Raw genomic sequence first — 18,087 nt, forward strand, 5'->3', positions numbered from 1 at the left:
AAATGGAGGCGTTTTCCAGAATAGGGACTAAAAACGGTAAAAATAAAGTTTAGGAACTAAAATGGAAATCGCCTAAAAATGTAGGGACTAAAAGTGGCTTTTCGCCTAAAAAAATTGTTCAACCCATGGGTTCAACCTGACCCATGTGGGTTGGACTTACGTGATAGTTGAGTTGGGTTGAATTTTTTTTAACCCACCATGGTGAGTTGGGTCAAAAAATTCCCTTAACCTGACTCAACTCGACCTATGCACACCCTTAATCTCGATATTATCTTGTGTTTGCATCTCTCTTCACTACTCTTTAAGCTTTACATTTATTGTTTATTGTACTTGCTTATACTTTAGAGTAGTGTTCCAGTTTTATTGCGTATCATTTACTCTTATTTCCCACTTAGTTAAGTTAGAGTAAAAGCAACTAAGTTGTAATTCAAAATTAATTGGGGATCTAAATTGGTTATAGTGTTTCATACTATTTGAGCTTTCAGAAACATTTCAAAATAAGAGAAGTACTATTAGTTTTGTCAAAAATACTATTATGGCAGCCAACTAGAAGGTGCCACAATCATAGGTGGCCGGCCAACCAACCAAAAAGAAGGGACTCCCATTACTTGGAACCATGCCACCAAATGCCTTTGCCTATTGCCACCTAAACCAAAAATATGAAACTATAAAAGAGCATTCATATTGGTTTAGCAAAAATTTTCCATCTATTATAAGGTAAATTTTTATTTATTTATTCTAGTTATTTACTTTTCAAAACATCCATATATGATTATCTATTCTATACTCTATTTCATTAAAATATTATTACTTTTCATTCATTTTTTAAATTATTTTTCTACCAAGGATGTGTTTGGATATTACTTATTTTACTGAAACTGAAAAATTATTGTGGAAAGTACTGTAGATAAAGGTAAAAGTTAGTTGAAATAGTACAGTGAGACCTATAAATAATGCCAAAAAGTGCAGTGGGACCCATGAATAGTAGCAAAAATAAGCTGAATAGTGAAATAATTTTAATTTTTAATTTCAATCCAAACGCAAACCAAATCATATTTTTCTCTCTCGATCACTAGAGTCTACATCCTCCACTTTCTCACACCAAAAGACGCCTTCTCCCCCCCCCCCCCCCCCAACACCCTAAAATCCCAATCCACACAAGCAACTAAAGACAAGAGAGACTATTATATGGCTTCACCCTCACAAGAATGTAAGTGGTCACAAACCACAACTACCTATGCCACCATTAAGTCCTCCTCTTCACTATGCAATCCAAGACTACTTCAATACAATTTAAAACCTAAGATGATAGCCGTAAGGACTAGATTTAAGTTTCCAGCCCACTATGTGGATGGACTTAGGCCTAAAAAGCCCAAAAATAATGAATTTGTAAAGAGTGGGTTGGAAAATTGGGCTTTAGTTAATCAAACGAACACTAGGCGGTATTTAGATGATAAGAGAATGAAAAGAAAAAGGGTTGTATTAAAGAAAAATCATCATCGGCAAAGTTTGAGGAGGTCTGTTCTTATATATTACTCACAAGTCCAATTACAAGTTTGGTTCTGGAATGCTATATTTTTTTTTCTCCTTTTTTTGATCCTCTAATCTCGTTGCCTCTCTCTTCTTTTATACTCTCTTTCCTTTTCATCTCCGTCTTCCGCCTGTATGCTAGATGGTTAGTGTTGATACTTGTCCCATCAGCACCTCCTATAAGTCCTTATGTAGTAGCTGTAAGGCTGAAATACACTGTTCAGGTATCACTTCTACATTAATGCGGCCAGGGAGTTAGCTGCAGTGCATTTAATGCGGAGGTAGTCAGCTTTCTCCCCAGATATTTTGGGGCTCCTCCTTATCTGATATCTCTACAATGCTTGTCTGCCCCAACTAAATTTCTGGGGTCGTCATCCTTGCTATCAAACCATCTTCCAAGACCTCGGCCTAGTCTGGTCAATGACGTTTTCATCCTCGGCACACTCTTCGGAGATATTATGACCAAATCTCACCTTTCTATTTTTCAACACAATCTCTTCTGACGAAGGCCTCTCCTCCTCAGGCGGGTCCTTGTCCTCGGCTTGGGCCACAGGCCCAATATACGGGTAGATAATGAACCTCAGGGCCCAAGGGCCTTACAATAGCCCCTCGAAATTCTTCTTTCTGGCTCCTCAAGAAGAAAGGAGGATTTCGATGTCTCTACATTAGCTCCGTGCCCATTTCGCTCTTCCTCTTATTGTAAAGACACCTTTTTAACTACCCAAGACACGCTCCTGGCACTGCAGTGTTCGAGACACGTCCTCATTAAATTCTTGCGACTCTCTGTCCCCCACATTCTACGGCGTGATGCGAATCTTACGGTTGAGGGGTTTGTTAGGAATCGAGCGGGAATTTTCCCACTCTCTGCTCTCTCCTTGGTATAAATACTGCTCAAATCAAACATTCTTTTTACTTTTAGCATGTACTTAGCTTTAACACTCATACACTGAATCTGCTAAATTTCCCTTTTCATTCGCGATCTTTACAAATACTAAAAGTTTTTCCGAGGAGATCCTCCTTATTTCTGTAAGTCTTCACAAATCTCTACACTTAGTTTTTCCATATATTTTTCTGTTTTTCATACATTTCTTCTTCTCGGCCCTCTTTTCTCCCTTCAACCTTTCAAATTCCTTTCAAGCCCTTATAGAAATGGGTAGGTTTAAGTGTCTAGTAGACTTCGAGGAGGGGATAGAGAACTTTAGGGCTCGTTATAAGATTCCCCCAAAAGTAGGCATTAGGTATTGTGAAGAGGGGCAATGGCATGAAGATAGGTGAGAGGGAGAGGTAGTAATCCCTATGATTGCCTTCATTGAAGGTGGGATGAGAATCCCCATGGGCATCGTTACCAGGGATTACCTTAGGGCCCATAAGCTAGCTCCTACTCAGTGTGCCCTGAATATGTTTAGGATCCTAGGTTCTATAAATGCCCTTAATAAAAGTATGGGGTTAGGGCTTACTCACCACGACATTAATTGGGTCTACAACCTCCACCACCTAAAGGGGCAAGTGCATTACCTGAAGTCCAGGTACCTTGAAGTCAGGCTCATTCAGTGCCTGCCTGAATCCAACAAAGGTCTGAAGAAAGACTTGCTTATCGTGTCTGGAAATTGGACCGATGGCCTCGCCTGCCTAACAAGAGAGGGGCAGCCAGGTGGGGTTTTAGACTTAGGATGGCTATTTTAAAGTTATATCTTCTGCGTTTTTCTTTCTTTTATACCGTTTCTGACCCTTATAGCTTTTCGTTCCTTTAATGATTTTGAAGATAGACACGCTACCGAACCAAACTTCAACCTGGTCAACAAGGATAGCCCAGAAAAAATCCTTAAGGCCGAGGTGTTTGTGAATTCGAATGGCCAATTACAAGTGGCTCACTTGATCCTAGGATACACACCGATCTCGTCAAGCTTCCAAGCTCCTAAATGTGTCATAAGGGCCAGGGATCCCTGCCTTCACCGGATAAGCGTAGCTGCCCCAGGTTTTCTCCTCCCCCAAGGCACTCTTGTTCCAGAGGGTACCTTCATCACTCAACCTATCCCAAAAAGCGATCTTACCTCTCAACCAATCCCGGAAGGCATTCCCAAAATAACATTTCCAACCCAAATCGCAGTTGGTGAATCTTCTTCCGCCCAACCCACCAGCAAAGAAGAAGGCGAGGAAGAAGAAGGAAAAGAAAAGGAAATAGTAGACGTCTTGGATTCAGACGACCCTTACGAGATTTTTGACCAGCCTTTGTCTCCTGGGACGTCAATCAGTGACCTCGGCCAGTTTTTTCAGCCTTTACCTAGTTACCTTGAAGAAAACACATTCTCACTAGACGAGATGGGTATTCAGAGGAAGCAAAGATCAACCCTTCAAGAGCTATTGGAATCTCAGCCTTGGAGGGACGCGCCTACCAAGGCTTTACAGACCAGACTCCCCACTCCTCCACCTACCCAATCAACCTGAGCTGATCTAGCTGATCACAAAAGGAAAAGGGAGGAGAAAGGGAAAGAAAAGATGGAGGTTGGGAAGAACTAGCCTCCCCGAGAGCCCGAGCCCCAGAGGGGGACCAAACAACCTCGAACGATGTAAACGAGGTTGGCCACTAAGGGAGAAACCAGGGTTGACCACCAAGCTGCCACTCCTATCTAGGCCCCTCGTATGGAGTTGAATAAAGCTCCTCTTCTTGATGATGCCTCCATTCGAGACTTCCAGGGGGGCACCACTGGGTACGTGGCAGATGCGATGGAACAATCCTTACTTCTGCCTAAGGATATGGCTAATCTCAGATTTATGAGACATTACGAAGTCTTCCTCAGACTTAAAAGGGACTTGGCCATGGTAAGTTTGTTATTATTATTTATTTATTTATTTATTTCTATTGTTGTTTTTTGTTTTTTTTAATCTATGTTCCCTTTTCTTTTCAGGCCACCTACAGGGCCGAGGAGATGGTGATCAGCTCCCACCAAAGAATGAAAGAGGAAGAAGGGACAAGGATAACAGCCGTGGATGCCTTCCATGTGGCTGAGAAAAGCAACAAAGACTTGAAGGCTAAACTGGTTGAGTAAGAGAAAGAAAGAAAATATGCCGCGGCTGCCTTAGAAAACGTCGAGAAGCAGGCTGAAAGCCAGCGCTTGCTTCTCCGTAGTGCCGAAGATCAATTGGCCGCTTCCAAAGAGCAGGTTGCTGCCTTGAAGAAAAAACTGGAGGAGGTTGAAAAGGCTAAGGCTCTAGCCGAGAAGGCCAGGGATGAAGCAGAGAAAGCCAGGGATGAAGCAGAGCGACACAGATATGAAGTTGGGGTGGTCAAGACTGAGAACGCCCTTAGGGCTGAGGTCCCTACAGTATATAGAACTTACTGTGCCCTGATATGGGGTGAAGACCTCAACCAGGCCGGGTTGAGGCTTCTTCCGTGCTCAGGAAAGTAGAAAGTGTCTACAACCCCCCCGCCATATGCACTCTAAGCTCTACAGACTCTAAGATCGATCCAGGGTCCTCAGAGGCAAGTCAAATTGAAGACAATCCATCTAAAGCTCACCCTGTAGCCAACACTTCCCAAGAGGGGGTAAAGCAGGCCAAAGGTACCACAGAGGCGGGAAATGTCAATAAGGAAGCAGACCAGGCCTTCGATCTACCTCTAATGGCTCTGAAGGATCTCTCCAAAGACAAAGAAACCTCACACAACATGGAGTTGGTGTTGGCAACCCTCTCCATACCCCCAAAAGAGGATCCTAAAGAAGCCAAAATGTCCACCCTAACAACAAATACTTAACCCCCCAAGGACTCAAAAGAAAAACTTGTAATAAAGATGAAGAAATAGATCGCCCTTCTTTCTCTTTTACTATTTTCCCAATTTGTAATCAACCTGTCATTTTGTATTTGATCTGCCTTATTTTAAAGCTTTTATTCAATGAAAGTTATGGGTATTCTCTTTTTTCCTGTGATTTTCATACTGAAGTTGATATGATTTCCATTTTAGTTAACACTTAATAAAAGTAATAATGAGGTAATACTTCTCTCACTAACCTACTTTGAGTAACAGAGTAATTGTCCTGCTCCATATGATCAACAGAAAAAGCAGGTGAATTTTGCTAAGTTAATCATCTCGGCAAAGCACAATCTTAACTTTAAGAACATACACAGTCTTGCAACGTGCATATAGGTTTAACATTACTTTGTGCCTTTCTCTTCACCAAGTTCATAGGGTCAAAAGGATAGTCAACTTTTACACAAATTTAGGTATACCCGTAAATGCTTTAAGTGATGCTCATGAGCATCCATTTGGGACTTCTTGTTGCAATGAAAATCGTTCTTGTTTGGGAGTAATTACACTTGATGCCAAAGTAGTTAATAAAGGATACTAACTTACCGTAAACAAACATTTCACAAAATCTGCTATACCCAAGGTTTTGCCCTGACATTTAGCCATTTGAAGGGAAGTGTTAATCCATCCAAGGCATGCGGTTCAAGGAGCCAGGCATGATCAAATTTCTGTTTGATACTTGGGTAGCTGTCATAATGTGTTAATTTTCCCAAAGCAGATGGTCTGAGGAACCAGGCATAGCTAAGGTTCTGTTTAACACTTAGAAATATAATTGAAAGATATCAATTTTCACAAAGTATGTGGTCCGAGGAATCAGGCATGACCAAGGTTCTGTTTGATTCTTAGATAGTTATCTTAATGTGCTAATTTTTCTAAAGCAGATGGTCCAAGGAACCAGGCATAACTAAGGTTCCGTTTAACATTTAGAAATATAATTGAAAGATATCAATTTTCCCAAGGTATGTGGTCCAAGGAGTCAGGCATAACTAAGGTTCTGTTTGATTCTTAGATAGTTGTCATAATGTGTTAATTTTCCCAAAGCAGATAGTCCGAGAAACCAGGCATAACTAAGGTTCTGTTTAACACTTAAAAATATAATTGAAAGATATCAATTTTCCCAAGGTATGTGGTCCAAGGAGCCAGGCATGACCAAGGTTTTGTTTGATACTTAGATAAATGTTAATAACGCATGACACATAATACAACAAACCTGAATAGGATGAAGGAAGCCTTTATTAATAATAATATCTCTTAAGGTTGTTTACATTCCAAGGGTGACGTACAACTTTTTCCTCTAGATCCTCCAGATAATAGGCACCTCTCCCGGCCACTGATGTGATACGATATGGCCCTTCCCAATTAAGTCCCAACTTTTCCCATGCTGGGTTCTTTGCCGTTCCTAGGACTTTTCTTAAGACCAAGTCTCCAATTGTTAGTGGCCTTAACTTTACGTTGGCATCATACCTCTGCTTGAACTTGTTTTGGTAATAGGCCAATTGGACCATGGCGCTTTCTCTCCGTTCTTCAATTAAGTCCAAACTCTTCTCCAATAGCTCATTGTTTTTGCTTGGAGTGAAGGAACTTGATCTCAACGTGGGGAATCCAGTTTCAAAAAGAATAATAGCTTCGGCCCTATAAGACATAAAGAAAGGCGTCTCCCCTGTGGACTTTCGAGGTGTAGTCTAGTAAGTCCATAAGACATGTGACAGCTCTTCTACCCATTTCCCCTTTGCATCATCCAGTCTCTTTTTAAGTCCACTTACTATGACTTTGTTGACAGCCTCGGCCTGCCTATTTCCTTGTGGATACGCCGAGGTAGAATATTTATTTGTTATGCCCAGGTCACAGCAATATCTTCTAAAGGCTTTACTATCAAATTGAAGTCTATTGTCCGAGATGAGGGTACAGGGGACTCCAAACCTAGTGACAATATTTTTCCAAAGGAATTTTTTGACATCCACATCCTTGATATTCGCCAAAGGTTCAGCTTTAACCCACTTAGTGAAATAGTCCATACCTACTAGCAAATACTTCTTGTTCCCTGCTGCCTTAGGGAAGGGGCCTATAATATCCAAACGCCACTGAACGAAAGGCCAAGGGCTGGATAGAGAATTGAGGACTTCTCCTGGTTGATGAATGTTTGGCGCAAACTTTTGGCATTAGTCGCACTTCTTCACATATTCCTGTGCTTCTTTCTACATGGTCGGCCACCAATAACCTTGTGTGAGGGCTTTGTGAGATAAAGATCTGCCCCCCGTGTAGCTTCCACAAATCCCCTCATGCAACTCTTTCAGGAGCAGCTCAGTTGCTTCAGGGTGTACACATAGCAGGTATGGGCCAGAAAATGATCTTTTATACAACTTTTGGTCCACAAACAGCCAGAACCGTGGAGCTTTTCTCCGTATCTTGTCAGGTTCAAATTTACTTTCAAGCAGGATGTCTTCCTTAAGGAATAGCACAATAGGGTCCATCCAACTAGGCCCCGCCCTTATTTGGTGAACATGGACCACATGCCCTCCCACCTCAGAGGGTTTGCACAAGTCTTCCACAAGGATTACCCTAGGCAAGTCTTGTGCCGAGGATGTTGCTAGTGTGGCGAGAAAGTCCGCATGGGCATTCCTACTTCTAGGAACTTGTGATAAAACAAAGGACTCAAAACTAGACTGTAAATGTCTAACCTGACACAAATATTCCTGCATTCTGGGATCTCTTGCCTCCAACTCCCCTTGGACCTAGCCTACAACCAGCCTTGAGTCAGAGGAAATCTCCACCGTTTTTTCGCCCATCTTCTAAACCATGGTCATCCTTACCAATAAAGTTTCGCACTCGGCCTCATTATTCGTAGCTGAGAATCTCAATCTTAGGGACTTTTCAATTGTGATCTTCTCTGGAGATATCAAAACGAGTCCCACCCCAGATCCTCTGTGGTTAGCTGCACCATCAACGTAGACCATCCATGGCAAGGGCTCTTGCAAGGAGATTACGCCAACCGATTTTCCATCCATGTTTCGCTCTTCTAATTCATCTTCTGATGGTGTCTCGGCAAACTCGGCCACTAGGTCTACGAGGACCTGACCCTTGACAGAGGTGCGAGGCATATATTTGATATCATGTAGTAGCTGTAAGGCTGAAATACACTGTTTAGGTATCACTTCTACATTAATACAGCTAAGGAGTTAGCTGCAGTGCATTTAATGCGGAGGTAGCCAATTTTCTCCCCAGATATTTTGGGGCTCCTCCTTATTTGATATCTCTGCAATGCTTGTCCGTTCCAACTGAATTTTCGAGGTCGTCACCCTTATTGTCAAACCATCTTCCAGGACCTCGGCCTAGTCTAGCCGAGGACATTTTCATCCTCGGCACACTTTCCAGAACTATTATGGCCAAATCCCACCTTTCTATTTTTCAACACAGTCTCTTCTGACGAAGGCCTCTCCTCCTTAGGCGGGTCCTTGTCCTCGGCTTGGGCCACAGGCCCAATATATAGGTAGATAATGAACCTCAAGGCCAAAGGGCCTTACAATAGCTTTTAATGGAATTTTTTATATCTAAATATCACTTAAATAATATTTAATCAATGTTCTATATTATAATTTTTGTATTTAAAATCTATTATTCTTTCTTTTTAGTCTTACTAATTCACTTTTAATGGTGATTGGGTTGGATTTTTACTAAGCTATGCCATGGCCTAAGAGAACTAGGTCTAGGGCTAGCTTTGATGCATTGCAACCCCTTGATTTCTTTTTGTTTCACACCAACCCCCAAGAATGACCTCATGTCACCACCACCTTCTTCTCTCTACACCACTTTCTTCTTCTTGTAGGACTCCTTCTTTTGCTTCTAAACCCAAATAGAGACTAAGAAAGTCCTTTAATTAATATAATATCGTAGTCAAACACATTCTCTGCTAGGGGTTTGCATGGATCGGGTTGAGGGGATTTTTTAACCCAACCCATCATGGTGGGTCAAAAAAAATTCAACCCAACCTAACCCAGCCTATCACATAAGTCCAACTCAACCCAACCCAACCCACATGGGTTGGGTTGAGTCGGGTTGAACCCATGGGTTGGACAATTTTTTTATTATTATTATTAAATTGAGCAAAAAATATATATCACACTTACCACCTGAGTTGATAAACAAAATATATATTAATATATAAACTAATATTCCAATTTAATTGTAAACAAAATATGTTTAAGTATCCAATTGAGTTGATAAACAAAATAAATGAATTAGTATCCCAATTCACTTATAAACAAAATATACATAAGTTCCTAACTCAGTTATAAACAAAATATATCTAAAATTTTTAATTTTTTTTATTAAATATATAATATATTTAAATATATATTAAAAGAACTAATAGGATTTTATATTATATATGATAATAGGAACCGAGGAAGTGCTCTACAGCTGGTTTTTTTTTTTAAATTTATTAAATATATAATATATTTTAAACATATATTAAAATATGGGTGAGTCAGGTCAGGTTTGGTGGGTTTGTAATTTTATGACCCAAACCCAACTCGACCCGCTATATAAAAAAAAAATATATTATAACCCAACCCAACCCAACCCACCAAGTCCGAAAAACCGACCCAACCCGGCGGGTTGGGTTGGGTCGGGTTGGGTTTGGCGGGTTGGCGGGTTTTCAGCACACCCCTATTCTCTGCTAACTTGGATTCTCAATCTCAAAGGAGACAAATACTAAGTTTTAAGCCCTTGTTTGGTAGGAGATCTCTCTAACGAAGGATATTATTACCAATGGGGCCGGCTGAGGAGATTCTAATGATCAAATTAGTAATGGGAAAGACAACTATGCATAATAACAATTATTCTAATGTGCATACTTTCCAGTGTACGAGTTTTTTTATTATAGGAAAATGGAGGTGTATAATTAGCAGTAACTCCCCCATAAAATCAAGCAATAGACTGTAGCCCCAAAATTGTAGGAGGATGGAACAAGGTTCAATCACATTTGATGCGGTTGACAATTGGTGAGAAAAAATATTTTGAAAGAAAGGCAATGATGACATTCATCGAGCACTCTCTTTAAGGGGTTCACTCATACCAAACAACCTGGAGATCAATGCCTATATGTTTGTGGCCACGTAATCCATATAGTAATTGATTAACCGCCCAAATTTTTTTCTAAAATATACTAATACATATAGTTACTAATTTTGACAATTTGGTTCAATAAAATTATATTTGGCACTCTATTGACAACATCATTAATCCATTTAAAAGCCATAAAAAAAATTCATAGATCTAAAATCTAAAACAAAATTAACAAGCCCAAAAAATTAGCCCAACAATAAATATTACCAATAGCAAAGCTAAAAAAATTAAGTCAAATCAAACAATTCTACCCAAAAAAAACAACACAACCCTTTAAAAAAATTTAAAACAAAATAATTTTGCTCTTACTAGTAGTAGACGCATGCATCAAAGACACACGCTAAGTTCATTTTTCATAAATGATCACATTGTAATATATTAAGAAATAATTATTTTGTGTGTCTTTATTAATGGTTTGTTAATACTAAATGGATGTTTATTTGAAATTTCATGATTTTTTTTTGCTTTATTTGCACTTTCACCTCTAACTCCAAGTCGACTCCATCTCTGCTCATAAACTTTGAGTCAATATTCTTTGTCAAACCAATAACACGAATCCTATTGGAGTTTGCTTCATCATGTACCCTAATTATGGGCCTTGGTGTAAGTAGTCATCGTGGCTCGGACCTGCCAGGCCCAACCCCTCCACCATCCAAGTTCTAGGCCCTTTAGACTAGGCAATATATTTTAGTAAATAAAAAGTTAAATGCACACAGATGGACAAGACACAAACTCCATATATATTATCTCAAACAAAAGACATTTGTTGCTTGTTTGATAGGCTCCAAAAATAACAAACTGGACAACTGTGTTACCTTCTGTACCCCTTTTATTTTCCAAATATATTTATTTTATATATGTCATTTATGCTATTGACATATTGTCCCCTTCTGCATGAGAGAGCAGAACAACCCATATATATAGGCTATGTACAGTGCTCTCAAACTTACAACTATTTCATTCGATAATACCGGAAAAGTAGTATTCATTGATTGATTCCAATATCCTAGGTTTCTCCATCTCCAAGAACAAGGTATCCCTTCATGGAGAACCAACAACCCACCTCAGATATTCGACTCCCACCTGGATTTAGATTCCACCCATCTGATGAGGAGCTCATCCAACACTACTTGAGAAACAAAGTGACATCAAGACTATCAAGTCCACTCCAAGCTTCTATCATAGCTGAAATAGATCTGTATAAATATAACCCATGGGAGCTTCCAAGTCTGTATCTAGCACCATGCAATTATATATCAGTTTTCATCTTTTTTTTTTTCTTTTTCTTTTCTTCTTTGTATTCCTGATATATTGAGAGTAAATTACTAAAGTGAATATCACTGTTTTTTTTTTCCTCACAGAAAAGGCTTTGTTTGGAGAAGATGAATGGTACTTCTTTACACCAAGGGATAGGAAGTATCCCAATGGAGTGAGGCCTAATAGAGCAGCAGGTTTAGGTTATTGGAAAGTTACAGGGACAGATAAACCCATACTCACTTCTTGTGGGACGAAGAGTATTGGGGTCAAGAAAGCCCTTGTGTTCTACAAAGGTCGACCTCCGAAAGGAGTTAAGACAGACTGGATCATGCATGAGTATAGATCATCACTCGATACCATGATTTGGACTGCCAAGGAAAAAGGGTCTATGAGAGTAAGCTGGTTATATACATATCCAAGTCAATCAATATTTTGATGGACAAAACTTAGTTAAAGTTCCTTAATTATACCTTAGGTGTTTCAATTAAATACAAACGTATGGTTAAATTGAATTTTAATTGTTTTTGAAAAAGATAATATTGTTTGTGTTATATTGATCAACACAATCATATGTCTGAATTTAATTACAAAACTTAAACTACGGTACCTAAGAAATTATACCTAAATTTTATATATTTTGATAACATTTCTGTACAGTTGGACGATTGGGTGCTATGTCGGGTTCGGCAAAAATGTGGTGTACTAAGGAACATGAGGGAAGATCGAAACGGCCCTAGTTATGAACCACCAGTCTACGTTCAAAAAGTGGATGAGCCATGGTCTATGAATGTGCACCCTACCCTCTTTGCGGCTGTAAGAAATTATTTATACAACGATTGCCCAATGCTGCCATATTTCTTTGCCTCTCAGAATATCCCTTGCACTGATACAGCCGCAAGCATAAGCTTCCAAAGTAGCAATGGTGGAAAATTATGTCCTAAAGACGATACAGCTATAAATCAGTCACAATACTTAGCTTCTTTCAACAGCTTGCTTAACCCACTGAAAAGAAAACCGGCAGAAGGAAATCACAATGAGATTTTCGTTTTCCCAAGCAAGAAAGTAAGCAACAGAGATATTTAAAATGAGGAAGTTGAAATATCTAAAAGGAATGATAGTACTGCAGGGATGAAATTCTGTGGAACAGACCCTCCTCAAGATAATGATTTCGATGCTGTGCAGTGGAGTTCCTTTGATCCATATCAAGAGCTTGATGATCATTTTGTATTCACAGAAAGCAGCAACAAGCTAGAGTAATGGAGAGAAGGATATGTAGCTAACTACTAGGGTTTTTTCGTTAACTACAAAAAATAAGCTTTTTTGCGACGGTCATAGTTCGTCGCAAAAGCACGTAGATAAACGCATACATAGCCACAAGAGATGGGTAAAGATATAGTAGAACTTAGAAGTTGAATAAATTGTTTAGTGATTAATATCATTATATATGGATTAATCACATGTAATTTGTGTTTGCGAGGAGTGAGAATTGAGATTCATCTTTACAAGGTCCTTGTTATTTGTGATATAATTATTACAAAGATGTAGATATTCGTAGCCAATTTGTATGAATGGTTGTACAGGGGTTTGTATAAGATGCTAATATGTATACACTTCAAACTATTATTGGAACCATCATTAATTTCAAGGATGTTTTATGATACAAAAGCATGAGCTGTTCTTCTGTTAGTTTTTGTGATATCTGGTTGAGACATCCTGCGTTGAGCATCTGAAAATATTAGTTATTAAAAGATGTGAAAAGATAAATTATTGGTTATAATCGATTTATTCATGAAAGCAGGGATAACAGCAGTTGCAAGATTGAGGAAATTGAAGATGAAGCAAGTTCAGTTCCAAGTATAAAGAAGGCACAATGCAAGATTAAATAGAACGGTGTCGTTTAGTCCTATGTGTACTGATAACTTAAGTCTAGCGCATGTGCACGTGTGAGGGGCAATTATGCTTGATTCAGCCCGTAACTAATTGTTTTCCTTTACTGATACTGTATATATATAGTGTACAAGTCTCTGTATTGTATCATCAATTTTACATCAACACAATTGATTCAATTCACTAATTCTCTCTCTCTCTTCTCTTTTTTGTTATACTCTATTTTTTGTTCTTCTCTGTGTTCTTTCACTTTAAATGAACAAGAACAACAATGATCAGCTATATAAGTTGTCGTCTCTCTTTGTATACGACATACATGAGTTTGTTTTAATGTGCTTCATTTTCATACCACCGACCAAATTTCTCCCAGTGATTTGATTTCCATGTACAAGATTCCGACGATTATTGCCTTATGGCTTTGGTCAAGCATCAGATTTTAAAATTCATATAAAGCCAGGGTCGGCCCTACTTCTAGGCCACTTAGGCCATCGCCTATGCCCCCTACTAGAGAAAAGCCCCCAAATTTTGGGTCAAAAATTAATATATTCTTTTGGAAAAAAAATATTTTTTTGAAGATATAGGAGGAAAAAAAAAAATAGTTTTCTACTTTTAATACAACTTTAAATATATGGGTCTTACAAATATATGTGTCACTAATCACAATAAATAATTCAGATAAGAAAATGCTAGAAATATTATAAGTTTTACTTCAAAGCCTTTACAAATTGATGTGAAAATTAACAACTAAATGCATTTTTTAATTATTTTTTGTGATTAGTGATAGATCTTTGTAAGCCTCATGTTATAAAATTTATAATATTCCTAACATCATTTATTCAAATACTTGTTTATTATTTTTTTGAAGTGTTACTAATCATAATTATTGCTACATCATTTTTTAGTGTTTTTGTAGTAAAATATTTTTATAGCTTTAGCATTTTTCCACCCAAAAAAAAAAAAAAAAAGCATATTACAAAATAAAAAGAATAAATTTTTGTTATTAAAAAAATTATAATTGTAAGGACTCAATTCGTAATGATCCCAAGCTGCTCTTAGGTTCGTACGTTAAAGACCCAAACAATAAAATTTGTAGAGCGTGGGCTGAAAGGCTAAGCCTTGGTCACCGGACAATGGTTCGTCATGGTTTCTATAGCAATTTGCACAATGGTGAACCTGACGTGTCTAACAATACTTTTTTCTGATACGTCCTGAGTGACTCCGGTCTTTAGACCTCGTCTGTGGAGCTTCATGTTCTCATTATTCTCCTTTTGTAAGGCTCCATGGTCTGGGAGACGGTTTGTACCCCCCTCCCCCCTTTCTGAATTGCTTCTCTTTCCTTTTTATACTAGAATTTACCCTCCCTCCAACGTCCACGTGTTAACTTAACTTTCTAGGGTTGATACTTGTCCTATCAGCCTATACATAGAGTGGTTGGGGATGGTTGTAAAAGCTGAAGAGCATGGTGGAGAGTATGGACCTGTCAGGCGCAGAGTCCTTTATTGCAATATCGGCAGCCTTTTACTTGAGCCGCTCCTGTACTGTGCTCGCCCTTTATTTTAGGGGCACTATGGGATGCCGAGAACAAGATCATCCTCGGCCATATTCTCAGGCCGTTTGGACTTTCATTGTGAGTCCTCGGCAATATCTCTCCTCGGCTCGGGTCTTGGGCCTTAATGTAAAGTGGGTCGGGGTCATAAATTTTCTAACCCCACATTAGCTCCTCAAAATCCTGCTGTCCGACCTCTTGGTCGGAAATGAGGGTTTTGATGATGCCAGGTCTATATCACGGTTTGCCTAGTTTTGTCCTTCATTAATGTCGGTGTCTCTTCATTTGCCTGGGAAATGCATCGGGTTATGAGACGTTCCTTTAGAGTTACTCACGCCGCGCTCTTGCCGTTTCAGGATATGAGGCGTGTCTTTAATAAGCCCTCTTTACGAGGCCACTCAAATCCAACGGTTGTAGACGGCGTTGGGAGTCGAGTGGAAATTATCTCGTTTGTAACTCTTCTTGGAAATCTGTGTAGATTAAATGCCACCAAACTTGCCCTCCATATAAGAAGCAAGGTAGGAGGTCACTTTACGTACAGACCCTTCAGTCTTTTCAAGTTCCTAAACCTCCAGCTGCACTTAAAGTTTTCATTACCAGTACAATTAAGCCTTAGAGAGTGATATGTTTGAGGCAGAAGTAGGGGTGAAGGGACCATACTCTCTCCAAAAGCACTGGGTCTCTCTGAGACTCAAGATGGCGCGATCAGGGCAAGGGAGATGGAGACTTAAGACAGTTCTCCCCTTTCATAAGACGAGAGGGGAGCCTCTTCCTCCTTCAGCCAAAATCCGAAGCAGGTGCTGGTTGCGTCAGATTTTTGGTGCGACAGTAATGGGGTTTCTCATCGTCGGTACCATCCGCTCTCTCTCGAGCACTGCTAATATGACACCTGCGTGTTAGGAGTCAGAGCTGATGCGAGGATTAGGAATCCCCGCTTCTTCCTCTCTTCCTTCACTAGTGCCTCCTTTTGCCTCCACTTCTTCTTCTTTCCCATCACCGGAGCCATCCTAGTGTTTCTACTTCTTCTTCTGCTTCTTCTTCCCTTCCATCAATGGGGCCATCCTGTCATGCGTAATCACTACTAGAGCAGAGTTTTGAAGGATTTATCGTTTCCTTGTATCTTTTTGTTTTTGCTTTTCTTTTTGCTTTTGTAGTTAGCTTCTGGCATAGGCTTGTTTAAACTCCTCATTGTACGCTGTACTATTTTTTTATCTTAATAAAAGATGACTTTATTTTATTCTACGTATTCTTTCTTTTTTGCAATAGTTATATTGTGAATGGATTTTTTTTTTTTTTTTGAACGATACTTAGGGCCGAAACCCTTGTTAACAAAAAGTTATTATTTTGAATTCATTGAGACTAATAGGCACAATAATGCCGACCTGAAAAAGGTTATACACACAAGACTAACCGAGATAACAGTTGAATGCTCTGTATTGCGTATGAGGTGATCATCCAAGGATGGGTAACCTAAAATGAACTATCCGAGAAGGTCACCGAACGCTAGGGTGCTTTGCCACGTTCCTGACAACATTCATAGCCTTAACCGTTTTTGGCATCCGGTCCGAGGACCGAGGTATGATTGTACCAGGCCTAAATACTCGTTTACATTAGTTTCCCTAGAACTGGGGATCCGAGGATAGGACGAGATTTCCATTCTGTCTAATACTTAATCCATTTTCTAATGACTAATCTCTCCATAGGTTTGAGTCCGAGGACCAGGCAATACCTTGATTCTATTCAAATCTCATAATATTTTTTAAGTAGTTGGTTTCCCCATAAGTTTAAATCCGAGGACCATGCAATACCTTGGTTCTATCCAAATCTCATAATATTTTTTAAGTAGTTGGTTTCCCCATAGGTTTGAGTCCGAGGACCATGCAATACCTTGGTTCTGTCCAAAACTTAGATTTTCTTTAAGTAGTTGGTTTCCCCATAGGTTTGAGTCCGAGGACCATGCAATACCTTGGTTCTGTCCAAAACTTAGATTTTCTTTAAGTAGTTAGTTTCCCATAGGTTTGAGTCCGAGGACCATGCAATACCTTGATTCTGTCCAAAACTTAGAATTTTCTTTAAGTAGTTGGTTTCCCCATAGGTTTGAGTCCGATGCCCATGCAATACCTTGGTTCTTTCCAAAACTTAGATTTTCTTTAAGTAGTTGGTTTCCTCACATGTTTGAGTCCGAGGACCATGCAATACCTTGGTTCTATCCAAATCTCATAATATTTTTTAAGTAGTTGGTTTCCCCATAGGTTTGAGTCCGAGGACCATACAATACCTTGGTTCTATCCAAAACTTAGATTTTATTTAAGTAGTTGGTTTCCCCATTGGTTTGAGTCCGAGGACCATGCAATACCTTGGTTCTGTCCAAAACTTAGATTTTCTTTAAGTTTTGAGGATTAGCCCCTCGGCCAAGGTCTGGGGCGTTGACTTGACGTTGGAAGCCCCTAGAGCTGCCTGTGCCACTAGTGCTTCGAAGCGTAGGCCCTAGTGGAACTTTATATATAACAACAAGTTGCTGGAAGTGATAGAGGGGCTTTCGCAGGCCCTTGTTTGACAGGAGCTCAAACCACCGCCTATGCCAACACACAAGCCTTCCTACAAACGGCTCTAATTGTAAGGACTCAATTCGTAACGATCCCAAGCTGCTCTTGGGTTCGTACGTTAAAGACCCAAACAATAAAATTTGTAGAGCGTGGGCTGAAATGCTAGGCCTTGGTCACCGGACAATGGTTCGTCATGGTTTCTATAGCAATTTGCACAAGGGTGAACCTGATGTGTCTAACAATACTTTTTTCTGATACGTCCTGAGTGGCTCCGGTCCTTAGACCTCGTCTGTGGAGCTTCATGTTCTCATTATTCTCCTTTTGTAGGGTTCCATGGTCTGGGAGACGGTTTGTCCCCCCCCCCCTTTCTAAATTGCTTCTCTTTCCTTTTTATA

General features: G+C 39.6%; 1 protein-coding gene across 1 annotated transcript; it reads left to right on the top strand.

Moving 5' to 3' along the window:
* Positions 1-11,499: 11,499 nt before the first annotated feature.
* Positions 11,500-13,599, top strand: LOC115952108 (NAC domain-containing protein 2-like). The gene is made up of 5 exons (XM_031069188.1): positions 11,500-11,683; positions 11,818-12,107; positions 12,371-12,775; positions 12,896-12,966; positions 13,512-13,599. Exons 1-5 carry the CDS (start codon positions 11,500-11,502, stop codon positions 13,597-13,599), a joined length of 1,038 nt encoding a protein of 345 aa, XP_030925048.1.
* The last annotated feature ends 4,488 nt before the right edge of the window (positions 13,600-18,087 follow it).

The sequence above is a fragment of the Quercus lobata genome, chromosome 7 (genome assembly GCF_001633185.2).
Source record: "Quercus lobata isolate SW786 chromosome 7, ValleyOak3.0 Primary Assembly, whole genome shotgun sequence".
Lineage (NCBI taxonomy): Eukaryota > Viridiplantae > Streptophyta > Magnoliopsida > Fagales > Fagaceae > Quercus > Quercus lobata.